Source organism: Nyctereutes procyonoides, unplaced genomic scaffold (genome assembly GCF_905146905.1).
Source record: "Nyctereutes procyonoides isolate TBG_1078 unplaced genomic scaffold, NYPRO_anot_genome, whole genome shotgun sequence".
NCBI lineage: Eukaryota > Metazoa > Chordata > Mammalia > Carnivora > Canidae > Nyctereutes > Nyctereutes procyonoides.
Window position 1 is genome coordinate 41,915,981 of NW_026575030.1, and position 27,767 is coordinate 41,943,747.

The following is a 27,767-nucleotide window of genomic DNA, read 5'->3' on the forward strand; positions in this document are numbered from 1 at the left end:
GACAAGACTAATGTCAAGGATATTTTTCTTCTATGAGTTTTACAGCTTAAGGTCTTATTTTTAAGTCTTTAATCCATTATTAATTAATTTTTGTGAGTGGCATCAGGGGGCCACTTTCATTCTTTTGCATATGATTATCCAGTTTTCCCATCTCCATTTATTGAGGAGACTATCCTTTCCCCACTGGGTATTTTCTCAGCTCCCTTGTAATATCAGTTGACTGTGTATCTTTGTATTTATTTCTGAGAAATTCTCTCTCTTTGGTCCATGTGTCTGTTTTTTTTTTTAATTTTTCTTTTATTGGAGTTCAATTTGCCAACATATAGCAGAACACCCAGTGCTCATCCTGTCAAGTGCCCCCCTCAGTGCCCATCACCCAGTCACCCCAACCCCCTCCCCACCTCCCCTTCCACTACCCCTTGTTCATTTCCCAGAGTTAGGTGTCTCTCATGTTTTGTCACCCTCACTGATATTTTCACTCCTTTCCGCTTTATTCCCTTTCACTAATTTTTATATTCCCCAAATGAATGAGACCATATAATATTTGTCCTTCTCCGATTGACTTATTTCCATGTGTCTGTTTTTATGCCAAAATGTTACTGTTTTGATTACTATATTGCTTTGTAATGTAGTTGCTTCATATTGTAGTTTAAAATCAAGAAGTGTAATAGCGTATGGTTTTCTTCTTTTCTCAGGGTTGCTTTATTTTTATTTTTATTTTTTTTAATTTTTTTTTAAAGATTTTATTTATTTTTATTATTTATTCATGAGAGACCCAGAGAGAAAGGCGGAGACACAGACAGAGAGAGGAGAAGCAGACTCCCTGCAGGGAGCCTGATGTGGGACTCGATCCCAGGACTCATGCCCTGGGCCAAAGGCAGATGCTCAACCACTGAGCCACCCAGGCGTCCCTCAGGATTGCTTTAGATATTCAGGGTCTTTTGTAGTTCTTTATGAATTTTAGGATCGTTTCTTCTCTTTCTAAAATGCTACTGGAATTTTAATAGGGATTGCACTGAATCTGAAGATGTCTTTGGCTAGTATGGACTTTTTAACAGTATTAATTTTTCCAATCTGTGAATACAGAATATGCTTCCATTTATGTGTGTCATCTTTAGTCTTTCACCAAAGTCTTATTGTTTTCACTACATGGATCTGTCACCTACTTGGTTATATTGATTTCTAAGGCTGTTAACTGTTTTAGATGCTATTATAAAAGGAATTATTTTTCTTTTTCCAATAGCTTGTTTTTAATGTACAGGAATGTAGTCGATATCTGTATATTGATCCTATTGTATCCTATAACTTTACTTAATTCATTGATTTGTTTTAACAGTTTTTTTAAAAGATTATTTATTTTAGAGGATGTGAGTGGGGGAAAGGGCAGCGGGAGAGGGACAGAATTTCAAGCAGACTCCCCACTGAGGGTAGAGCCTGATGCAGGGCTCAGTCTCATGACCCTGAGATCATGACCTGAGTTGAAATCAAGAGTTAGACCCTTAACCAGCTGAGCCAACCAGGTGCCCCCATTCTAACAGTTTTTTTTTTATTTCTTTAGGATATTATATATGTAGGATCATGCCATCTTAAACAGACCATTTTACCTCTTCCTTTCTGATTTGAATGCCTTTTATTTAGTCTTCTTGCCTAATTGCCTTGACTGGGACTTTTAATATTATACTGAATAAGATGATGGGAGTGAGAACCCTTGTCTTGTTCCTCATCTTAGCAGGAAAGCTTCAGCCTTTCAGAATTGAGTATAATATTTGCTGTGGATTTGTCATATGTGGCCTTTATTATGTTGAGATATGTTCCTTCTGTACCCAATTTATTGAGGGTTTTTATCATGAAAGAGTGCTGAATTTTATCAGATGCTTCCTGTATCTGTGGAGATGATTTTTTATTCTTTATTTTATTAATGTGGTATATCACATTTATTGATTTGTATATGTTGACTCATCCTTGTATCCCAGGGATAAGTCCTCTCCTGACCCTGGCATATGATACTTCTAATTTGCTTTGAATTCAGTTTGCTAATATTTTGTTGGCAATTTTTGCATTACATTAATCAGAGATATTGGTCTGTCATAGGGAGAAGCAGGCTTCTTGCAGGGAGCCCGATGTGGAATTCCTCTGAGTAGAACAGGGTTTTGGTTGCAGTGGGAGGTCCCTTCTTTGGTGTTTCAGTCTTTAGGTTGCCCTTTTTAACCTTTCCACCAGCATCAGCCTTCCTGGTTTCACATTTCTTCTCTCTAGTATCTGGCTTTTCAGCTTTTTCACCTACCAACTTGGAAGATGGGAAAAAAGCAGTCTGTGTCCATTTTTTAAACCAGATTGTCTTTGTTACTGAGTTGTATGAGTATTTAATATGTTTTGGGTATTAACCCATTATTGAATATATGATTTGCAAGCATCTTCTCCCATTCAGTTAATTACCTTTTCATTTGTTGATGGCATCTTTCAGTGTAAAGAAGCTTTTTAGTGGGACATAGTGTCATTTGTTTATTTTTGTTGCTCCTGCCTTTGGAGCGAGATCCAAAAATTATCGCTAAGACCAATGTCAAGGAGCTTACTGACTATGTTTTTTTCTTCTAGGCATTTTATAGTTTCTGGTCTTACAATTCAAGTCATTTTGATTGGATTCTCTCTTCCATTGATCTGTGTGTCTGTTTTTATACTGTTTTGATTACTCTAACTTTTTAGTATAGATTAAACTCAGGGAGCATGATATCTCTGACTTTGTTCTTCTTCAAGATTGCTTTGCCTATTTGGGGTCTTACGTGGTTCCATACAAATTTTAGAATTAGTTTTCCCAGTTTTGTGAAAAAATGCCATTGTAATTTTGATAAGGATTACATTGAATCTGTACAGATTGCTTTAGGTCATGTGGATGTTTTAATAATATTATTTCAATTCAGGAACATGGAATATCTTTCCATTTATTTGTGTCTTTAGTTTCTTTCATCAGTGTCATAATTTTCAGTATGCAGGTCTTTCACCTCCTTGGTTAAACTTATTCCTAGGTATTTTGTTCTTTTCGATACAATTGCATATGATTGTTTTCTTGATTTTTAAGATTTCTTGATTTTTTCTGATAGTTTCTTATTAGTTTAGAAGAATGCAACAGAATATTTTTTGAGTGTTTGGTGGAGTTTGCCAATGAGACCATCTGGTCCTGGTCTTTTCTTTGGAGGCTTTTGATTCAATCTACTAACTAGTAATTGGTCTATTCATATTCTCTGTTTCTTCCTGATTTAATCTTGGAAGATTGTTTGATGTTAAGAATTTATCCATTTCTTCTAGATTATCCAATTTGTTCATAATAGTTTCTTCTGATCCTTTGTAGTTCTGTGATATCAATTGTAACTTTGCTTTTATTTCTGGTTTTATGTATTTGAGCCCTCTCTTTTTTCCTTGGTGAGTCTAGCTAAAGGTTTGTCAATTTTGTTTATCTTTTTGAAGAAAAGCTCTTAGTTTCAATGATCTTTTCTGTTCTTTTAATCTTCATTTCATTTATTTCCATTATTTCCTTCCTTCTACTAATTTTGGGGTTTTGTTGTTGTTTTTGTTATTCTTCTTTTTCTGTTTCCTTTGGGTATAAAGTGGTTAGATTGTTGATTTGAGATTTTTCTTACTTTTTGAGGTAGGCCTCTATTGCTATGAACTTCCCTTTTATAACCACATTTGCTGCACCTCATAAATTTTTATATACTATATTTTTGTTTTCATTTGCCTGTAGGTATTTTTTTATTTCTCCTTTGATTTCTTTGATGACCCATTGGCTCTACAGTAGCATGTTTAATATCCATATTTTTTGTGTTTTACCATTTCCTTCCTGTAATTGATTTCTATTTTCACATCATTGTGGTCAGAAAAGATGCTTTATATGATTTCAGTCTTCTTGAATTTATTAAGAGTTGCTTTGTGGCCTCACATGTGATCTGCCTTGGAAAATGTTCCATGTGCATTTGAGAAGAATGTGTATTCTGGTGCTTTTGGATGGAATGTTCTATATGTTTATATTTTAAGTCTATGTGGTGTAATGTCTCATTTATGGCCAGGGTCTCATTATTGATTTATTGCTGTCAGTTTTTACTTTTAGGCATGTTAATATTTGCTTTATATATTTTGGTCTTCCTGTGTTGAGTACCTATGTATTTATAAACGTTATGTTTTCTTATTAGAGTGACTCCTTCATTATATAATGCCCTTCTTTCTTTTTTATTGTAGTAAAAGAGTGATGAATGTAAAGCTGTATCAGCTTTCTTTTTGTTTTCATTTGCATGGGATATTTTTTTCTGTCCCTATCCCTAACACTTTTAGTCTGTGAGTGTTCTTATTTCCAAAGTGAATCTCTTGTTGGCTGCATATAGATGAGCCCCTTTTTTAAAAATCCATTCAGCCATTCTATGTATTTTGATTAGAAAATTTAGTCCATTTACATTTAATTATTGATAAATATGTACTTACTGCCATTTTGCTCATTGTTTCCTGGCTTTTTTTGTAGTTTGTCTCTTCTTTTTGTCTCTTCACTTCTGGTTTTATAACCTTCCTTAGTATTACATTTAGATTCCTTTCTAATTTTCTTTTGTGTATTTACTATAAATATTTGCTTTGTGATTACCATAAGGTTTACATATATCATCATATATATATATGTGTATGTGTGTGTGTATTTATATATATATAATATATATAAAACAATCTATTTTAAGTTGATAGTAACTTAAATTTGAATACATTTCAACACTCTACATTTTAATATCCCCCATGTTTTATGTTTTTGATGTCACATTTTATATCTTTTTATTTTATGTATCCTTTAATTATTGTAGTTTTAGTCAATTTTTACTACTTTTGTCTTTTATACTAGTTTTATAAGTGATCAGTCCATTATCTTTATGTTTAACTTTTCCTGTGAGATTTTTACTTTTGCATGTTTTCTTGTCATTAGTCAGTATCATTTCTTTTCAGCTAAAAGAAGTCTCTTTAATGTTTCTTGTAAGGCCCATTTAGTGGTAATGAACTCCTGTAGCTTTTGCTTATCTGGAGAACTTTTTTTTCTTAGGTTTTTTTTTTTTATTTTTATTTTTTTTTATTTTTTGCCTCGATTCTAAATGATAATCTCACTGTGGGTGAGTATTCTTTCCTTAAAGTACTTCGAAAATTTCATGCCATTACTTTCTAGCTTGCAAAGTTGCTGCTGAAAAATCTGCTGATAGCCTTATACATTCCTATGAATGTAATAAGTTCTTTTTTCTTATGCTGCATTTAGGAGTCTCCCTTTATCTTTATGTTTTGACCCTTTATAGTATGTCTTGATGTTGATCTTTTTGGATTCATCTTTTTTTATAAATCTCTGTACTTCCTGGACCTGGATGTCCTGGACCCATTTTAAGGAATTTTTCAGTCATTATTTCTTCAGATAAGTTTTCTGCTTTTTATTTCTCTTCTTTTTCTGGGGCCTCTATAATGTGTATATTATTCCACTTGATGTTGTCCCATAGGTTCTTTAAGGTATTGTTATTTGTTAAAATTATTTTTTCTTTTTTCTACTCTTTGTGGGTGAGTTCATTGCTTTGTTTTCTAGCTTGCTGATTTGTTTTTCTGCTTCTTCCAATCTGCTATTGAACCCTTGTAATGTACTTCTCAGTGTAATTATGTATTTTTTAGTTCTGTGAATTATGTTTGGTACTTTCATATATTTTCTCTTTGTTGAAGTTCTTTCTGTGCACTCTTCTCTGGTAAGCATCTTTATAATGTTATTTTGAACTCTTAATCAGGTAGATTGCTTATCTCTATTTCATTAAGGCGTTTTTCTGAGGTTTTGTCTTGTTCTTTCATTTGGAACATATTCCCCTGTCTCTTCATTTTATCTGATTCTTTGCATTTGTTTCTATGCAAACAAATGCAAAGTAGATGAAACAGATGCCTCTCTTGTAGGAGTCTTATAGAAGTGGTCTTATATAGGGGATGACCAATGGGGGCCAGAAGCACAATCCTACCCTGGCCACCAGAACCAGGTGCTCCCTGGGTTTTTCCTGTGTGGGCTGTGTGTACCCTCTGACTGTGGTATGGCTGAGCTGTGGTGTGGCTGGGTGGATGGGGTTCTTCTCCAGCCTGGCTGTGATATATTTTTGTCAGAAGTGTGTGTGTGTGTGAGGGGGTGGAGAAAGTGGCACTTGCCTGGCTGGCTATGGCTTGGCTTTGGTACAGGGTATAGAATGGTGCTTGCTTGGCTGGCTGTGATGTGCCTGTGATGTGGGATGGAAGCCCCATATGTGCTGGCAGGTTGGAGGGAGATTGTCAAAATGGTGCTCACCAGCACCAGTATTCGTAAGGTAGAGTGAGATTACAAAAAATGGTATCTGCCAGTGCTTCTGTTCTAGAGAAAGCCCTAACAGGTTCCTTCCTTTCTGGCAGTTACTCTAGGATTAGTGTGTCTCCCTTACATATGGTCTAGGCCCTTTCCAGACTTCTTTTAATACCATAAGATCCAGTAATTCCACTACTGAATATTTACTCACAGAAAATGAAAACACTAATTCAAAAAGATATATGTACCCCCATATTTATAGCAGCATTATTTCCAATAGCAAAGATATGGAAGCAACCTGAGTGTCTATCGATAGATGAATAGATAAAGAAGATGTGATATATATATATCTCCTGACCCAGGAACGGCGACAGCTCTGGCTGGGGCTCTTGGTTTCGAGAGGGTCTGGACTGGTTTGGGTGCTTTAAAATAGATTTTTTAGTTCCGTGGTGCTTCTGGGGGAGATGGGGTTAGAACTTCGTGTGATACTTGGGTGGATGGGAAAGTTCAATATTGGTCTCTTTTTGATTCTTTGCTTTGCTGTTGTTACCACTTGTCATTGTCTCGATGTTAAAATGCCAAAAATGATCTAGTTGTTGTTGCTTTTTTCCCTGCCCTCCCCACCTCCCCCGTCACGCCTTCCAAGGCACGTGACAGGATCTGTCCTGGCTGGTCCCAAGGCCGCGCGAGGAGGGCGGCCCGCGTCTTCCTAAGGTTTAGTCTGACTCCACACTCGTCTTTGCTGTCCTGAAAAAAATATATATATATTTTATTTTATATATATATATATATATGCCATGAGATATCCATATTTATATATATGCCATGAAATATTATTTAGCTATAAAAAGAATGAAATCTTGCCATTTGCAACAACATGGTTGGACATAGAGGGTATTAGGCTAAGTGAAGTAAGTCAAAGAGAGAAAGACAAATACCATATGATTTCACTTTATGTAGAATCTAAACACACACACACACACACACCCAAATGAACAAATAACAACAACAACAAAAATAGAAACAGACCCATAAGTGGTTATTGGAAGGAGAATAGTAGGTCTATGGGTGGTTGTCAGAGAGAAGGAGAGTGGGAAGTACAGGCTTCCACAGCTATTCGTTCCTACAGCTGTGGAACGAATAAGTCATGGGGATAAAAGGTACAGCATAGAGAAAAAAATGATATTTTAATCACATTGTGTGGTGACAAATGGTAGCTACACTTGTGGTGAACATTGCATAATGTATAAAGTTGTAGAATCACTATGTTTTACACCTAAAACTAATGTAACCTTATGTGTTAAGTTACTTTAATTAAAAAAAAGATTAAAAACTATCTCTGAAACAAACACATATATACTACTTTTGCACTGGGTCCTGGGGCAAGGAAGTCTATAAGTCAGTCCTTTAAGGGCAGGTTTTTCATTCCCTGCAGTTCTGGACATAATCCTTGTTGGTTTTTTGTTTTGGGGGCTGGTCTCTCAGGTGCAGTAGCCAAGGGGTGGAGTGCCTAATGTGGGGCACAAACTCCTTGCTCCTCAGGGAAACATTCCATGTTTTTAAAATTTCATTCTGATTGTGGATTGCAACTTTTTGGTTGGGGTTTTTGGTGAGAGCATATCTCTGCCTCTCCTACCAAACTCAGTGGGGCCCTTTTATCCTTTGTCGTGGAAATGCTGTTCATCTAGTTTTTTAGATTTTTTTTTCAGAGGAAATTATTCCATATGTAGCTGTAGATTTGTGTCCATAGGAGGAGGTGTGTTCAGTATCTTCCTATGCTGACATCTTGAACCCAACCCCAGGAGATTTCTTAAAGAGTCTACCTGATGAGAAATGTAACAATTCAACAACTAAAGTATTTTAGAAACCCAGCCTGTAATACTATAGGTAGAACATGATCAGCCTGTATCTTCTATGGGGGCGGTTTTAAAAGTACTGTATCTAGATCCTATCCACAACCAATTAGTTTAGAATCTCTGGGACATGAGGTTTGGACATTGGTGTTTTTAAAAAGCTTCCATGTGATTTTATGCTATTTAGGATAAAGAATGATTATTCTATTTTCCTTTATCAGTTTTCACCTAGGAAATATTTTATGAATTTCTTCTATACATATGGCACTTCTTATTTTTTATCACTTGTGATTCAGCATAGATTGAAGTATATAAGCTCCCACCAAATGCCATGGCCATTTTACCTATTAACATCACCACTAGACTTTTTTTTGTAGACTTATCTTCATATGGTTAAATAATTTAACATGTTCAAGGATTGTGTTTCTGTCTACTTTTCTATTCCTGAAGTTAAATTTTAAGGTAATATTAGTACTATTAGTAAAAAGTCATTGGAAAAAGAAAATTGTATTTTGTAAGTGTGATGCCATTTCATAGATGTTGCTCTTCTTTTGAGGTAGCCAGACCACATTTTGATATGGTGACATTTCTTATCAAAATGAAAAACCTTAAGTAGTTAAATACCCTTTAGAAAGACTAATAAAATTGCTAATTGTTCTTGCCCACTGTGTTTAGTTATTTGACATCAAATTACAGTTATTAGTAATTTTGTAATTAGAGTATTAAAGCTAATAAGACAGAATAAGGGACCATTTAAGCAAGAGAAATAATACTTTTTCCCACAAAGTCACTTTGGAATATTTTAAATATGTTATCTCATCTCTTCCCAATTTACAGATGTGATTCAACAGGTACATGGCTTTTCTCTCGATTTTTTTAACTAGCAGGTGGTTTGAACAGGGGTTTGATGAGGGCTCTCTTTGGTTCTAGAGCTCATGTCTCCCAACCCCCTCCCTGCCACCAATATTACATTGTCTTTATATCCCTAGAAAATCTGGGATTGTGAATACATAGGTGATATTTGAAATCATTTTTATGTGTTTCTTTTATCTATGATATGATTTAGCCTTTTTTTCCCCCCAGGATAATACCCTTCAAGCTGAATGGCCCTCAGCAGATGAATCTACCACCAGCAGTATTTCACCACTTGATTTCAGCTCTGGTCCTCCCTCAACCAATGGCAGGGAACTCTGGTCAGAAAGCCTTTTGGGTGATTTAGTATCTACACCCAAATTAGCCTTTCCCTCGAAGGTGGGCCTCAGTTCTTCCCCAGAGGTTTTAGACGTTAGCAGCTTGACTCTTCATTCTGTCACCCCAGCAGTGCTTCAGATTGGCTTGCCTGTGGTTTCTAAGGAAAGGACTTCTGGATTTCACATATTAGAAGATGGTAAGGAATTCTAATTACTTTTCATGCTTTTTTACTTTGTTGAATCAGATGACAAGGATTTTGAAGACAGAAAGAGACTAGGTTTAACAGAAAAGCATGGTAGCTAGCGTCTTATTAGGAGTAAATGTCTTGGGGAAGTTGTGTGAGAGAGGGAACAGTCAGATTTAATTGATTGAAATGGAGATTCCAAATAGGTAAATAATAAGAAAAGAACTTGGTGGGCTAGGGTGGGGCTCAATTAATAGATATTTTGAACATCTTATTAAAGAATATATAATTTAAATTACTATTAAAGAACTACTTTATTTGCTTGAATATTATAGTGGTAAACAAACAAAGAAGATTATTCTAGTAGCTCTCAATAGGATTAATTGTGGGGGCCAAGTTTAGAGATTCTAGCTTGCATTAGGCTTGTGAAGGAGAGAAGTGAACTAGGGTAGCTACAACAGAGATTAAGGAATGAAAATCAAATAAATGATTTAGTAGATGTTATGGAGGAAAGGAAAAATCAATGTGATCTATAGATGGACTACATATGTGAAAGAGGAAGTTGAACAAAGATATAATGAGTCCAAGATATTAAATATTGGGTGAATCTGGAGGATGATGTGCAATAAATATAATTAGGAAATGAGAATTCAAAGACAAAATTTCCTAAGGAATTTTCTCCTTTAGTTTCCACTAGATTTAGTCTTTGTTGTTAATGTGGATACCTGCGGTTCTTTATTTTCATGGAATAAAAAAATCCAAGTGTTTGAAGATGAATTAGTTCAATCATTGAGATCTTGTTATCCTCAGGAAAGGATAGTATATTCACAAGTTATTGTACCATATCACAAAAACACGAGATCTTGCCTGTTAAAATGTCAGAGTAAAAATCAGCAACTATACTTCCTAATTTAATGAGAAAATTAAGTAACTGACTTTATTATTAGGAAAACTAGGAATACATTTTGGCAGCTCTGTAGATTAATTAATGGAAAACTTTGTTTTTAGGATTAATCAAAGTTGAAGGGTCAGAAGATTTTCTTTCTGTTCATCCATTGCCTTCAGGTCCATTCACTCACCCAGTGCCAAAGGAAACAATACCATCTGTGGAAGACTCTGGAGTATCTTCGACATCCTCACCATATCTAGCCTCCTCTGTCAGTTTAGATCTTCTTGCTAAAGAAATAACTACACCTTTTGGCTTGGACTCTTTGGCCACCAAAGTCAAAGGCCAATTAGAAGTGAGCACTTTTATGCCAGACACATCCATAGAAAAAGAGTTTATATTTGAGAGTGGTTTAGGTTCAGGGTCTGGGCAAAAGGTAGATCTGATTACTTGGCCATGGAGTGAGACTTCATTAGAGAAGAGTTCTGAACCACTATCTAAGTCATGGCTTGAAGATCAGGGGCCACTTTTGCCAACTGAGGGTATAGATGAGAAATTAATTATAGATGAGAAGATAGATTCTACAGAGCAAAGTATTGGCCATTTAACATACGGGCCTTTTGATAGATCCACAAACTTTGCAGAGGAAGAGCTCACTGGTGGACCTACTGTGCCCATCTTTGCAGAGACCACAACTCAATCTGCATCTCTAATTCTCTCCAAGCAAATATCAGAGGTACCTGACGTTGATTATTACTCAGTTACCAAAGCACCTCTTCTACTGACATCTATAGCAATCTCCGCTTCTACTGATGAGCCCAATCTACCATTTTTAAAGGAGGATATGGAACAAACTACAGAGTCATCCAAACTTGAATGGTTTGACAACGAGGTTTCAGTAATGAAGCCAGATATGCAACATTTGGGGACCACATTGCCAGAATCAGATGTAGTTTGGACGGGAACTTCTTTGCTAGGGAAATTGTCCAGAGACACATTGGCAAGTACACCACAGAGTACTGACAAGCTCTGGTTGAAATCTTCCATGATACAGTCTACGAAATTGTCTCCAACCACAAGCTCCACCCTGCTAGAGGATGAAGTAATTATGGGTGTTCAGGATATTTCATTAGAACTGGACCGGATAGGCACAGATTACTATCAGCCTGAGCTAATCCCAGAGGAAGATGGCAAGGTTGGTAGTTATGTGGAAATGTCTACAAATGTTCACTCCACAGAGAGGGCTTTTGTGGTGCAGCCCACAGAAGGAGGTGACTTGAGTCATACCCAGACTGCAGGAGCTTTGGTGGTTTTCTTCAGCCTCAGAGTGACAAACATGATGTTTTCGGAAGATTTGTTTAATAAAAACTCTTTGGAATATAAAGCACTGGAGCAAAGATTTTTGGAACTGGTAAGCACTAGAAGTGAAACATGGGCATTAGTGAATAATCATGTATGAACTAACCCTCTTTCCCTTAAACATATAAGATCTGAGCCAATGGAAGTGTGGTTTGCCGTGGACATTCATTTACAAATAATGTCATGCCTAGGGTTGGTAGGAAAACAATAAGATATAAGAAATGGATCTATGCAATATGGCATGAGGGTGATGTGGTAACTTTGATACTGAAGATTGTATTCCATGAATTATGAGCCTGAAACAAGTTTTTTTTTTAATTTTTATTTATTTATTTATGATAGTCACAGAGAGAGAGAGAGAGAGAAAGAGAAGCAGAGACACAGGCAGAGGGAGAAGCAGGCTCCATGCACCGGGAGCCCGACGTGGGATTCGATCCCGGGTCTCCAGGATCGTGCCCTGGGCCAAAGGCAGGGGCCAAACCGCTGCGCCACTCAGGGATCCCTGAAACAAGTTTAAATTTTTTTTTCACATGTTGCTATGAGACCAGTATTTTGCAGGTACTTATGATACCTTCACTGTTGTGATTCTTTAGTGAAACAGAGAGAATAACTCTCTGGGCATCTTGTGATTCTTTGGTGAAACAGAGAACTCCTGGGCATCTAAAACTGCGAGTTCCATGGGTTCCTAAATATCACTATGAAAATCCCTTCACTTTTGGGATCCCTGGGTGGTGCAGCAGTTTGGCACTTGCCTTTGGCCCAGGGCGCGATCCTGGAGACCCGGGATCGAATCCCACATCGGGCTCCCTGCATGGAGCCTGCTTCTCCCTCTGCCTGTGTCTCTGCCTCTCTCTCTCTCTGTCTCTCTGTGTGACTATCATAAATAAATAAAAAAAATAAAAGTAAAAAAAATAAATAAATAAATTTCGAAAATCCCTTCACTTTCAAATAATTCACAATTCATACTTTTACTGATGAGCAGTTTAAATAATGTAAAAATATAGTTCGGAAAAGTGGGGAGGGGCTCATCCTTGTTTTTTTTGGTTTGGGTTGGTATATTTTGAACAAAATGCAAAACCTTGTAAATAATCTGACTACTTTTCATGTATTTCAGCTGGTTCCCTATCTCCAGTCAAATCTCTCGGGGTTCCAGAACTTAGAAATTCTGAACTTTAGAAATGGCAGTATTGTGGTAAACAGCCGAATGAAGTTCGCCAAGTCTGTCCCTCCTAATGTCAACAATGCTGTCTACATGATTCTGGAAGACTTCTGCACCACTGCCTACCAGACCATGAACTTGGCTATTGATAAATACTCCCTTGATGTGGAATCAGGTAATGTTACTGAATACCATGGTTGTTTCTTAGGGGAATCCAATGATTATTCTTGTGTATTTCCTTCTATACTGAGTCAAGGTGAATTGAATACTTGAAGGAAAAATGGTACTATGTCAGGCAAAATCTCCACATCATGGTAATTATTAAATGATCTCTTCATAGTGTATCAGTTTCGTTCTCTTTTTAAAAGTGTTGCTCACACACGTTATCTTGTTCACCTCCCATTCCCTTTTCTACCTATACTGTCTCTCTCTTTTTTTAAAGATTTATTTATTCCTTTGAGAGAGAGAGAGAAAGTGCACACAGGAGCAGGAAGGCCAGAGGGAGAGGGAGAAGCAGACTCCCTGCTGAGCAGGGAGCCTGACTCGGGTCTCTATTCCAGGACCCTAAGATCATGACCTGAGTTGCTGGTGGATGTTTACCCAACTGAGCCACCCAGGCGCCCCTCTAGCTCTCTTTTCCTATCCACTAGACCTATTTTTGCTGCATCTCTTAGGTTGCCCAAGCCCAAATGATTTTGGACTCCCTTTCCTTCTGTTATTTTCCTAAGCTGTTTTATCCATTTCTATTACTGTAAGTCTTATATAAATGTTAGTAATTCTCCACATTTTTAATATGTAGATCAGACTTATCTTCTGAGCTTTAGAACCAAAATCTAACCACATACTTGATGATCTCAACTTGGATGTATCTTATGTATATCAAACTTAAGATATCCAAGAATGAGCTCTTGTTTTCTATATCTCCCCAATTTTTAATAAATGTAATCCTTCTGTCAGCTTCACCATCTTGAGAAATGAAAGCCATGTCCACTCAGCTACTTAAGCCAGAAACCTGGGAAGTCATTTTTTTTAAAGATTTTATTTGTTTATTCATGAGACACACACACACACACACAGAGAGAGAGAGAGAGGAGAGAGAGAGAGAGAGAGGCACAGGCAGAGGGAGAAGCAGCTCCATGCAGGGAGCCCGACGTGGGACTCGATCCTGGGTCTCTAGGATCAGGCCCTGGGCTGAAGGCGGCGCTAAACCGCTGAGCCACCGGGGCTGCCCTGGGAATTCATTTTGATACCTGTTTCTTTTGTCCCCAAACTTACATTGATTCTGAATATTCTAAATATATCTCAACTCAGTGTACTTCTCTTTCTCCACTGCTGCTAGTCTAGGCCAAATATTTATCACCCCTCATTTGAACCAGTTTCCCTACTACCTTTCTCATTCCTCTCCCCTACCCATTCTCCAGACAGCACTGTTGTTTCTAAATGAATCATCAGATGGGGATGCCTGGGTGGCTTAGTGGTTGAGCATCTTGCCTTTGACTCAGGTTGTAGTCCCAGGGTCCTGGGATGAGTCCCGCATCGAGTTCCTAACGGGGAGCCTGCTTCTCCCTCTGCCGGTGGCTCTGCCTCTCTCTCTGTGTCTCCCATGAATAAACAAATCATATCTTAAAACAATAAAAATAAAAACATCATCAGATTATTTTATTTTCCTACTTAAAACACTTCAGTGACTGCCTGGTTCAATAGCCTGTTTTCCCCCAATATCATCCAGTGAAATTAACTTCTTTGCTCATCATACTGTAGTCAAAATCACCTGTTTTTACTTCCTCAGATTCAAGAAACTTTTCTTGCGTTAAAGTCTTTGCATATACTTACTGTGCCTATTGCCTGAAACTCTCCTCTTGACTGATTTCTGTTCACTCATAATGCCTCAGTTCAAATGTCTCTTCCTTGAGATTTTCACTGATTCACCCATAATCTGGATTGGGTCTTCCCTTTTAGTCTTTATTGTAATATAATATTCTTTCCTGCTGTAGAGTTTATAACTTTTGTAATAATGCTTATTTATGCACATAGTTGCTTAGTGGCTATTTTCCCCAGTTGAGCTATGCACAAGAACTGAGACTATTTTATTGATCACTTTCTGGTCCAAACCTAGCACAGTGTCTTGCACATAGGGTTTACTAAAAAATACTCTGAATGGCTGAAATAAACCATTGTTTTTATTTGGAACACTTGGATGCAGAGAATTAAGTTGGGTCCTCAATGGAAGAAGCAATTAATTATAATTTGGAAGGCCTGGTTTCTTGCCTCTGCTCAGCCATTTATCATATGTGTGATTCTAGATGAGCTATTTTATTTCTGAGTCTTAATACCTTATATATTAAATGGGGGTAGTATTATTACCTGGCTTATGTATTTCATGGGTCTAGTCTGAGGATTAAACAACATGTAAAACCATTTGACTACCCATACAAATGCAAGCAGTTATGATTTATCAAACTTTTGCAGGGATCCCTGGGTGGCGCAGCGGTTTGGCCCAGGGCGTGATCCTGGAGACCCGGGATCGAATCCCACATCAGGCTCCCGGTGTATGGAGCCTGCTTCTCCCTCTGCCTGTGTCTCTGCCTCTCTCTCTCTCACTGTGTGCCTATCATAAATAAATAAAACAAAAAAAAACACAAACTTTTGCAGAAGTCAACCTACTTCTTTTAAAATGCGCAATAGATAGTGCATTTACTTCATTTTTGTGTGTAACTCACATGTCAGGGCATGGCAAGTCATCAAGGTTTATAGGGTTACTTTTCCTTTAATATTTGAATGAACTGGAATTGGCCTTTCCCATGTGCTTTGTAAAACCCACATCCATGGCTCTCTCACTCTCAATATCTCTAGGAATTATAGGGGACCTTAAATATTTCTTAATCATCTCCAGCTCTGAGTTACTTGAACTGTTTCTAATCTCACATGTGGTGGTTCTTTATGTTAACCCAACATAGATCACAGTCCCATTTTTTACTTTCCCAGGGTACCTTTAACACAAAGTAGTTGATTGTATCAGCTATTTGTTGATGGAAGAGGCTTTATTAAGGCATAGCAGGTAGTTTAAACATAATTGCTATTAGGCATAACCATTCTTGAAAGCAAATCTTTATTTTTAAAAAAAAATATTTATTTATTCATGAGAGACAGAGAGAAAGGCAGAGACACAGGCAGATGGAGAAGCTCCCTGTGGGGAGCCTGATGTGGGACTTGACCCTGGATCCCAGGATCACGCCCTGAGCTGAAGGCAGACGTTCAACTGCTGAGCCACCCAGGCGTCCTGAAAGCAAATCTTTCAAAGGCATTTCTTGCTAGTCAGTTCTTTCTTCAGGACCCAGCCAACTACCCTATTTCTCTGGGTACTCTTGCTGTCTTTGTATTTCCTTCATTCTTATTTTCCTGGACCTATCAATCCTTCTCTTGGCCTTCTATTGGAAAAGGAGAATGTATTAGTTCTATAATTTAGATCCCTGTCTCCTATCCTAAGCTTAGTTCCAGGTCTACCTTTGTTTATTATAAAGTCACTAAGTATTCTTCCAAACAGAGTCATCTATTCTGGGCATTCTCTACCTTTAACCCACACAAAGAACTGGAAAGAGACCTTCAAACTATAATCTTTTATTAATATGATTAAATGTTAGTCTTGGTTTCTCTCAGTCTGGAAGCAAAAGAGAGCAATATTTTTCTTTTTTTCTTATATTCTGTTTTCCTTTTTTTTTAATTGGAGTTCAATTTGCCAACATATAGCATATCACCCAGTGCTCATCCTGTTCAAGTGCCCCCCTCAGTGCCCATCACCCAGTCACCCCAACCCTCCCTTTCACTACTTCTTGTTTGTTTCCCAAAGTTAGGAGTCTCTTGTGTTCTGTCTCCCTCACTGACATTTTCACTCATTTTCTCTCCTTTTCCCTCTAATCCCTTTCACTATTATTTATATTCCCCAAATGAATGAGACCATATAATGTTCCTCCCCTCTGTAAATACACCTATACTCACATAGAATGGCCACAAAGTTTTAAAATTTCTAATATATATTTTTCTACAACATGTATATTTTTAGTTAAAGGCCTTCCAATTAAAATGCTGTTTTATATCAAGATGGGCTAGAGACAAGATTGACTTGTCTTGCCTAACTTGTTTTCACATGTCATGCTTCAGAAACTCTTGAACTTTTACCAACAAAAGGGTGTCATGCAATACCATCCTTCCCACCCCCTGTATACACTCTTCTCCCTCACTCTAGGCCAAGATTAGATTATTTTCTGATTACAAAGTCACAAAATGAATACTAGGATAAAGATGTGGAGACTTAGGAAATACACAGAGGAATCCGGCTTGTAGAAACTGCCCATCTGTCATCACATTTGGTTGCTCTCCTTGTTACAAGAGCATTTTATCAGTGGTCTCCTGTATTAGTTTCCTAGGGCTGCCGTAGCAAAGTACCACAAACTGAGTGGTTTATAGTAACATAGAAATTTATCTTCTCATAGTTCTGGAGGCTAGAAATCCAGAATCAAGGTGTTGGCTTGGCCACATTTCCTCTGGAAGCTCTAGGAAAAATCCCCTCCTTGCCTCTTTCTAAGCTTCTGGTGTTTGTCAGCAGTCCTTGATGTTCTTTGACTTGTAGATGCATCACTCCTATCTGTCTCCATCTTTATATGGCCTCTCTTCTGTGTCTGTGTCCTAATTTCCCTTTTCTTTTAAGGACATCGATTATTGTATTAGGGCCCACCCTAATCAAGTGTGACTTCATCTTAACTTGAGTACATCTGCAAAGACCCTACTTCCAAATAAGGTCATATTCTGAGGTTCTGGGTAGACATGTATTTTGGCGAGACACTGTTCATATCTGCAACCAGTTAATCTCCCCATTCTTTCATGGGATAAAGGAAGATCAGCTTCAGAGATCTTCCAAACTCCAAGGTCACAGGTTTGTGCAAAAATCTTTAATCTCCAGAGCAGCAAGGAAATCACTCATTCTCAAAACCATCTTAGATTCTCTGGAAACAGAGACTATGCCCTTTATTGTTTTTAACTCCCCTTATCTTTTTGGCTAAACATCATGCTTTTTTGTTATTTCCACCTATTTGTCTGTCTTTTGTATCTGTGTCATCATTTGCCATTCACAGACTGTCATTCACCAGTGAACAACATAAAATGGAACCAGAGTAGGATGAAAGACCCATCATGATCAATGTCTTATATCATTTTTGGCTTGTTATTGTTCTACTTATTTAAATTTTTCATTTTTTCTTACCCAGTCAAAAAAAATAATAAAGTTACCCAAGTCAAAATATTACTAGGATTGGCTTGAAGAGGTACATGGCTGATTTGTTTTTCTAACATTAGCTTCCACAAATCTCAAATGTTCTTATCTGCTCTTATTGGGTTATACCCACTCCTGAGGCTCCTGTCAGTTCTCTGAACTCTGTCTCCTATCTCATGTTCTCAGTGTGGCATAGGGCAGTTAGCATCATGTACAGAATAGTACATTAGGGTTGGTGCAAATAAATAGTACATGAAAACTGTATTCAATTTAGATTGACAACACGTGGCATGGATTTTAAAGCATCTACATGATTCCTTTGGTAAAAAATGAAAAAGCTTACCCAGGTCATTGGGTTCTATGCTTTGACTCTGGGTTTCAGAGAAATTTGACAGAAGCTCATCAATCCAGGGATGAGTTGGAATTTTTTTTTTTGTAGTATTGGTGTGATAGTGTATTTTAATGGCTCAAAACGAGGGCTGTCCCTTGGTGCTTGGAGGAGTATTACTGGAGGGACTTCATGTACCCCAATTCCTGTGTTTTGCCTTTTCTTATATCATTCTCTAGTTTGTTTTACATTTTAGGTGATCAAGCCAACCCATGCAAATTTCAGGCATGCAATGAATTTTCTGAGTGTTTAGTCAACCCGTGGAGTGGAGAAGCAGAGTGCAGATGCTACCCTGGGTACCTGAGTGTGGAAGAACTACCCTGTCAGAGTCTCTGTGACCTACAGCCTGGTTTCTGCTTGAATGATGGAAAGTGTGACATTATGCCCGGACATGGGGCCATTTGTAGGTATGTTAGAGTTAGAGATTTTGGCTTCCCAAGGTTACAGATATTTCCTCTGAAGAAGTTTGGTCTACACCTATGACTTTAGGATAATCACAGCAATATTTATTATAGAAGTTATATCTAGGCAGTAGATGAATGCCATCTAGTTCTCGTTTGAAGACCAGGTCAATTAATAGGCCTGAATGATACCCAGTTCAATTGGTTATTTTACTTTACACTTTTAGGATGCTGTAAGAGAAACATTATTTAAATGTATCTTAATTAGAGTACTTAAAATAGAGATCTTTGTGTTGGTTCTTAGGGGTGATGATAAAGCAATTGGTACTCAAATTCAGTTTAGGGTAAGACCAATACTTTATACTGTGAAATTTTGTTGTCTACTTGGATATGTTCTTAATGGCTGTGGGTTTCTCTTAGTTCTACTGAGTATTTGAAAATAAAGAAAAGCAAGTATTTAAAGTCTTCAAAATTGTAACAAATATATTTTAAGTACCTAAGATCCATTTTTTAAAAAGTTAGAACCAAAGAAACTCCAGAAGACAGAGGAGCAGATTCAGGTAGCCTAACCATTCTCCCCTGGTCATTTTCCTTAAACAAAATAGAACAAATCAACCTCTGAACCACATAGTAACTAGTCACGTGGGTGTAAAAGGAGAGAGTACTAAGAATAAGCAGAGAAATATAAATAAGAGGACAGCTTGTGAATGTCAAAATGGGCAAATGTTATAGATGCCAGACACAGAGGAAATAGGTGGGAATGATCCAGAGTCTTCTGTACCAAAAAGTATAAAATTCAGCTAGAAAACTCAGAAGACAAATAGTCTTTTGATTTTCATAGAAATTAATATTATTTTGAAAAGCAGTAATTTTCTTGCTGCTCTGGGAATTGAAGACACTTTTGCACAAGGCTGGAGCCTGGGGGGTTTTGGGGGCATCTCTGCAGCGTGGTGAAAGGACACGAGGAGTCTGGAGACCTGGTTTCTACACCCAGATCTGTTGCTGACTAATTGCATGATCTCAGTCACTTTCCTTCCTGGGTCTGTTTTCTATTAAGTATAAATAAGGAAGTTAAACCGAATACTTTAAGTCTAGTCAGTCTTTTGTTCAGTCATTTACAAATAGTCAGGGAGGACCTGCCCAGGCTGTAGAAGGGACTAATCACAACCTTAAATTATATGATCATTGAACCAGTTCCGTTCACTTCTTTATTGAAGTTTCACATGGGCAGCATTTATTTCCCTACCTTTTCCCCAAGTCCCACTGGATCTGCCATTATTGTTTTCAACACAGTGATTCTGCTTTTGGACTTTGTCACTTCTCATTACAGATGCCGGGTAGGTGAGAACTGGTGGTACCGAGGTAAGCATTGTGAGGAGTTTGTGTCTGAGCCGTTGGTCATAGGCATCACCATTGCCACCGTGGTCGGACTTGTCCTCGTCTTTTCTGCTCTTGTCTTCTTCCTTGTCAGAACTCTTAAGGCTCATTATGTTAGAAGAGAAGCAGAGAGGCCCATCAGGTAAATAAGAAAAATTACTCTCTGATGGAATAAAATGTTCCTTTTATTAATTTATTTTGTACTTATTATATGCCAAATATTGGATAAGGATCTGGGTAGTTGAGCATCTGAAGAACCTGAACCAACCATACTTTTCTTTTTGTGGCTCCATCAGGCAGCCTGACAGCCTCTCATCCATTGAAAATGCTGTGAAGTACAACCCTGTGTATGAAAGCCATGTGGCCAGACCTGAGGAGTATGAGGGACCCTATCCTCAGAACCCCTTCTACAGCTCTGGAGGTGGAGAGATGATTGGTGGTCTGAGCAGGGAAGAAATCAGGCAAATGTATGAGAACAGTGAGCTTTCCAGTGAGGTAGGAAACTTTGCTTTTCTGTTGCTGCCCTGCTGGTGTGTGTGTATGTGTGTCCGTCCGTGTATCTGTGTGTCCGTGTGTGTGTGTCCATGCACATGCATACACATGGGCTTCAAGAAAGGATGAAAAATATTTCATGATCAGTTTTTTACCTTATGATATCTCCCCGGCGATGGGGTGTGCAGGGTTATACAATTCTGAGCGGTACCTCATTTCCCACCCAGTGGTTTCTTTTTCCATTATTAGTAAGCACTTTCTCCTTCTTCTCTCCCTTCCTTAGGAATATATATCTGAGTTACTCAGAGTGGTTCATGCAATATCCAAACCTTCAATTTCTCTGAAAAGGCCATTCTTTCCTATAGCTCTCTCCTGGATAGCTTGGAAAGCCACAATTCCTTACAAAAATGAGAATTCCTTCAAAAAAGTTGAGGTTTTTCTAATGCAATGTATGGTCTCTTTTTCTTTTCTAAGGAAATTCAAGAAAGAATGAGAATTTTGGAACTCTATGCCAGTGATCCTGAGTTTGTAGCTTTTGTGAGAGAACATCAAATGTAAGCATTTGATATAGCCTCCTACTCAGATTCCCAACTGGGTGCCTTAGAGCAGTGGCACAGCGTGAATACATAATTCCTGTCCACATGACATGGGTTCTGATGATAACCAACATTGCTGAGTTCTTTGCGGTTAATATGCTTCCACATAGATTACTTTATTTATTCTGCATAATGGCTTTTTAGGTTGACTATTTCATTTTTAATTTTTTTTTAATTTTTATTTATTTATGATAGTCACACACAGAGAGAGAAAGAGAGGCAGAGACATAGGCAGAGGGAGAAGCAGGCTCCATGCACCAGGAGCCCAACGTGGGATTTGATCTCGGGTCTCCAGGATCACGCCCTGGGCCAAAGGCAGGCGCTAAACCGCTGCGCCACCCAGGGATCCCCATTTTTAATTTTTTAAAAAAGTTTTTATTGATTTATTTGAGAGAGAGAGAGAGAGAGACAGAAACAGAGACAGAGAGTACATGAGAGGGGAAAGGGGCGGAGGGAGAGGGAGAAGCAGACTCCTGCTGAGCAAGGAGCCTGATGTGGGGCTTGATCCCAGGACCCTGAGGTCATGACCTGAGCTGAAGGCCAACACTTACTTAACTGAGCCACGCAGGTGCCCCTGTATTTAAGTTTTATAAATGAGGAGAGGAAGCCTTTGAAAGATGAAGGGATTTAAGATCTCAGTGACAGCAAACGGAAGAGAAGATTTAAAACTAAGACACTGTCTGTTCTGGCCTAGAGGTTCCTGGACTGTGTTATGTATACTTTCTTGCTACCACAGATATGGCCTGTGATTTAATGCTATACAATATTTTTCATAGACACTTTCTATGAAAAGCCCTTGAGCAGTCATAAATCCTCACATATTTTGACATATCCTTTCATTTCCATCTTTGTAGACACTCATCAATATATTTTGAATTACTCAAATCTCATTAAGGTATATCTCTTGCCTTTATCGAGTTCATCTTACAATTTACTCTCTTTCCATTTCCTTTTCTCAGCATGCATTTTGGGCAAGTGTCTGTAACTATTTTTCTTTGTTCCCCAAGATCCATAACCAGAATTAGGTTACAAAAATAAAATATCTTGTAAAGAGATCATTATGGGCATTAATTGAGTATAGTGGATGAAATATAATTTTGCTTTGATATTTGGTCCTGCTGCCCTCATAAAGGTACTTCCTCATGGATGGGATCCCCTGAGGCCAGATATCTTCACCTGGCTTTTAGAAGAGAAAAACCAGAGCAATTCATGAATGCTTGCAGAAGAAATTGGTGAAGTGTCATGATAACACACAAGGCTCTGATGGGAGCCACTGCCTCTTTGCTCTGAATCCCTTTGTTCTAATACACAGCCCCTTCACTCATAGTTCTTCTCTGATAGGAAAGGATTGATTGGAACCTAAAGAAACTGAAGAAGATGCTTTTTAAATTCCAAGTAAAGGGGCACCTGGTTGGCTCAGGCAGTTGAGCGTCTGCCTTTAGCTCAGGTCATGAGGTCCAGGTCCTGGGATGGAGCCCCATGTCGAGCTCCCAACTCAATGTGGATCCTGCTTTTCCTTCTCCCTCTCCCCCTGCTGTGCCCTCTCTTTCCCTCTCAAAAGAGGGAGAGAGAGAATAAAATGAATGAATGAATGAATGAATGAATAATAATAAATAAAAATAATATAAATAAATAGAATAAATTTTAAAAGATCTAAAAAAAATTCCAAATACATGGTGGACAGTCCTTTAAAAATCTCTGAACACCTGACTTAGTCCCTGGAGATGCTGTCAACCTTGCTGAATGCTGTTAGAGCAATATTACTGGGAGTCTGCCTTCAAAGACCAGACTCCCACTCATCCCTGCATCTCCAGCCAGATGGCTCCATTTCAGTGGTATCCAGTAGAGAGAACATGGCTCATGTTTCCTGAGACTCTTTATAAACCCCTTAGAACCACCTGTTTGAATGTGTTCCCTGAATTAAAAATGCATTTTATCTAGGCTAGGGCATCCAAAGAAAGAATGCAAGAGAGCCTCATTAGGAACACACAGGTTAACTACATGCTTTAGTTCCTTCTGGTAACTGCCTGCCATTAAAATATACTCCCCTCCCCCCACCAATCCATGTAACAAATAAGATTTAAACAAGAAGATCCAGTGAAACAAAAGAAAGTCCACACAGACACTGTAACCTTAAGAGGAATAATCATTTGGGGAAGACAGCATTGAAAAACTGTTAGACATGCAGTCCCTACAACATTTTCATCTTTACTTAGTCTCGGCATTTTCACCTAGTAGCCCAAGAAAATGTTAGAGGATTTGATTTAGGATTCGTGAAAAAATGACATGGTGTTGACAGTGGAGTTTCTTTTTGGCTGTTGCTTTTGTTTTTGTTTTTAACTCAGCAAAGCATAGGACAGCTTCCCTGCAAAGAAAGAAAATAGGAAGTGTTGGTGATCTTAGGAACATAGTTTGGTAATGTATTATAACAAAAGTGCATTTCAGGGTACACTTGCTTTTTCCATTAATTGTTCTTTGTTTTTGTTTTTCATGGCAGGGAAGAGCTTTAAGCAAAACTTCTATTTTGAAACTGATCAGAAGCCTAGAGAAGATGGAGATCACTTGCTACCTATGTCATATAATTAACCTGGATTTTGACCTCTGTTGGAAGAAGGATTTTCTACTTAAAAAACTAAATTTGGGGACCAAACTTCTTTCCAGCTTAAAATTTCAGAATGTAGTAAGGGATGTGACAGTTTTCATACCTGCAAAAACCAAACCTGTATTTAAAGAAACTGAAAACTGTTTGAATTCTCAGAAGTATTCTACAAGGGAAAGAAATGGCTTGGGAGTTGGGGCTGCATTCACTGTCTGCTTCTGAACCTCTGAAGATGTGTCTCAGTGACTGTGGGTCAGGTTTCCCCAGAGGAAGATAAGGCTAGAGACTCTTACAGGAGAAGGCGGGCTTAGGAAGTGACTATTTTGTAGGATGTTCTTGTTAAGTGGAATGAGAAGCCTTTCAAATAGTTTTCATATAGCTTGTTGTCAGACATTTAACTAAATACAAAATATTAAGTTTATTTGGCATTTAGACTGTTGAAGAAAAAAAATGACCTTTTTGCTGTGATATATAGAGTTAGGCTTGGACTTAAGTTTCTATCAGAGGTTTGAATTTCCTGAGCATGTGAATCAAGACCATATTATTGTTAAGTATGTCAGTATCCTTTTTTTTTCTTTTTTTAGTTGTTAAGGACAATACATTTGTATAATGCTTAATGGGCTCCTGTTAGACTGCAGATGAATTTAATCATGTGGACAGGGAGGGAATGGGCATTGGGTCAAGGCCATGGCACTGGGAATATACTTTGCCAATTGATGGGTGGACTGAGCTGCACTCATGGGCTCCTGACTCTTCTGTTATCTCATGCTGTCCTAGGCAAGTCCTGGATCTTCTCTAGGTCCTGGTGTATTAATTTGGAAAGCAGCACTTAACTACCTCACATAGTATAGGTTAGTTTGTTTACATTGCTTCTCCTTTACATAATAGCTGGCATCTAAATTCAATTCATTCCTGCTTACACGAAACATGACAGGACTTTTGTTGCAATTTAAAAAATCCTAAAATTATATAGGTAGCAAATGTCCACATCTTATATAAATTTTAATTGAAAATAGAAGTTTTCCTCTTTCTCTTTAGTATGTTCTCTAATGGGTAGCTTTGGAGAGGGCAAGGAGAGGGCCAAATAATCCTCACTGTTAATAGCAAATTGCATACACAGATAGCTTACTACTGATATTTTATGTCAGATGTCTTCATGTTTGCCAAAAACCATCTTGAACATTTTGATTTCTTTCTGACCAGCTATAACCAGGATAGATTCACTATAAGATAAAAAACTTGGTTCACTTACTTATTTTCCTTAACTTGATGATTGCCAATGTCACTCATTATGGGGCACTCAAAACTAAATCTCTGAGTATAAACTGTGGAGAGCCTAGAAGATATCCAGGTAGTTTGCAAAGCATGTAGGGTGGGTGTTTGTTTGAAGGTTCCCATGTCTCAGTGTTCCTTTTCATTTGCTATTCACTTAATGGCTTTTCTACAAGTTCAGCATAGATATAATGCTGCTGCTCTGGGACATTTTCTACTGGGCTCATTTTAAAGGAATTGATAATGATCTTTAAAGCATGATAAATGTTAATGACGTTTGCCACTACTGAATGCTTAATTTTATTTGTAAAGCTTCCAGAGATTTCTGTTTAACTTTTTTCTGTGTTAAACTTTTTTTTTCTAAACTTATATGTGTTAACTGAAAAGAAAATTTGTTTTTATCACACATTAACCCTACAACGCAAACCATTTGAATGTCTGCTTGCTGGGAGAGTTCCAGATGGAGTAAAAGGAGTGTGGGGGCATGAAGCAGTTAGGAGAAGGACAAACGAAAAGAGCTAAAGAGGGATTGTTGTTTCCAGAAGCCAAGCAGTCAAGTGGGAGTTTAAGAATTCGGACACGTCTCTGTCTCTGATTCCCTTTCATATGACCTTTTCATGCAAGAGCATCATTCAGCTCTGCGCGAATGTCTGCTCCACACCTACTAAATGGGACAATAAGGAAACTCCCACACTCCCAGGGCGAGACTTGGAGGCCTCAGCCCAGGAGTAAAGACGTTTGCCCTACCCTTGCTGTAGCTGCACCACAGTGGGAAAGATGAAAGTGCAGTTTCCACGGTGGAGATCCAGAGGGCTAAAGGAGCTATCGCTTTGGCAGGGCAGGGTACACAGGAAGAGCTTCTTTTAAAAAGAGCTTTCCTCGAGACAATTTAATGGTGTAAAGTCATCTAAAAATATAAGAGCTATCCTCTCCTTTAGGTCGTGTGATTGAGGAATGCAAACTTGTGATTATTAGAGCACTCTCTTTAACCTAATACAGTAATTAATAAAAATATCACCTTATTTGGAAACAATAAAATGCAGTTAAGCACTAAAAGTACATGGTGAATAACACACACTTTTTTTTTTTGGATTCATAACGTGCTTTGGAGTCTTGTACATATAGCCTTTATAACTGAGTGTACATTACACAGTTTCTATTTTCATGGGTCTGGATGAAGGGGGGATTTTTTTTTTATTTGTTCATGAGAGACACACAGAGAGAGGCAGAGACATAGGCAGAGGGAGAAGCAGACTCCTGTAGGGAACCCCATGCAGGAAGGACTTGATCCCAGGACCCCAGGATCACGACCTGAGCTGAAGGCAGATGCTCAACCACTGAGCCACCTAGGCGTCCCAATTTATTTGAGTCTTATTTAAGACTCCATTTCTACCATGGCAATGTTTTAAGGGTATTTGTTCACATTTATGTGCCCTAAAGTCCTATTTACTATTTACCTGATTTTATCCCCACTTCGTTTTTTCCTTCTCCAGTATCTAGTTACTATGGGTTCGCTGCTCCTTTTCCTTCCCCTTTGTACCCATGTAGTGAATTATAATGTAGTCAAACAACCTGGCTTAATAGTACTCTGACAAAAAGATGGAAACTGCACAAATGTTTTTTGTAGGCTCTAAAAATATGTTGGCTGGTTTAGTTATCCATTTGTATGCTCGTTTCATAAGTTTGCCTTCCATTTCATGATTTTTAGGCAGCTGGTATCATTGCGTCATTTCCATATTTTCAATAATGGATACTCTGACATCTATCAGTCTGTGAATTGCATTTTTATTTTGAGATGGGAAGAAAAGGCAACATATTTATTCCGTAAGGAAATAGCTGATTTACGAGAATAACTTATCTTTATTAAATTGAGATGTTTTAACCAAGACGAATATGGGTCAATTTTTTTTTTCTTTCTAAAGTGTCTCTAACAATTCCCTGTAGGAATGGGTGGGACCAGCCTTCCTCATTTACAGTCCAGCTGTGATGAGTAATGGAGCCTAGCTCATTCTATTCCCTAGTGTGTAATGAATGGCAGAAAAACAGTGTGAAAGGCGCAATCCTCGAGTCAATTGTGTTGTGTTACACTGAAGATCCTGGTGGCAAGGTGGGAGGGTATCAGAAAGTGAGTGATGATGTAAAGAATCTGCCTGGAGGTTTTTTTTTTTTTTTTTTTTTTGACTAATGCAATTTATTAAATCTTACACTACTATGACTTAATAAGATGCAGGTCAAACCACTCTCCTCAGGGTAGTTAAATATAGATTAAGACACTAATCTCCACGTGGAATTTACAGCCAGAACCTCGATTAAATGATCCTCATTCTGGCTTTTCTTTTTCTCACTTAAATTTAATGATTTCTTTAGATATTAGGGCTATAAATAGGAAAAAAGTAAACATGATATTAGAGAATAAAGACATAACTAT

General features: G+C 37.9%; 1 protein-coding gene across 1 annotated transcript in view; it reads left to right on the forward strand.

The window, feature by feature from the left end:
- Window positions 1-27,459, forward strand: part of IMPG2 (interphotoreceptor matrix proteoglycan 2) — an 80,837-nt gene extending 53,378 nt beyond the window's left edge. Inside the window, exons 11-18 of the mRNA XM_055316038.1 lie at window positions 9,253-9,556; window positions 10,553-11,841; window positions 12,904-13,123; window positions 18,799-19,009; window positions 20,334-20,522; window positions 20,677-20,875; window positions 21,347-21,426; window positions 23,966-27,459. Of these exons, the coding sequence (XP_055172013.1) occupies window positions 9,253-9,556; window positions 10,553-11,841; window positions 12,904-13,123; window positions 18,799-19,009; window positions 20,334-20,522; window positions 20,677-20,875; window positions 21,347-21,426; window positions 23,966-23,978 (2,505 nt within the window). The 3' untranslated portion in view covers window positions 23,979-27,459. The remainder of the gene's footprint in view (window positions 1-9,252; window positions 9,557-10,552; window positions 11,842-12,903; window positions 13,124-18,798; window positions 19,010-20,333; window positions 20,523-20,676; window positions 20,876-21,346; window positions 21,427-23,965) is intronic.
- The last annotated feature ends 308 nt before the right edge of the window (window positions 27,460-27,767 follow it).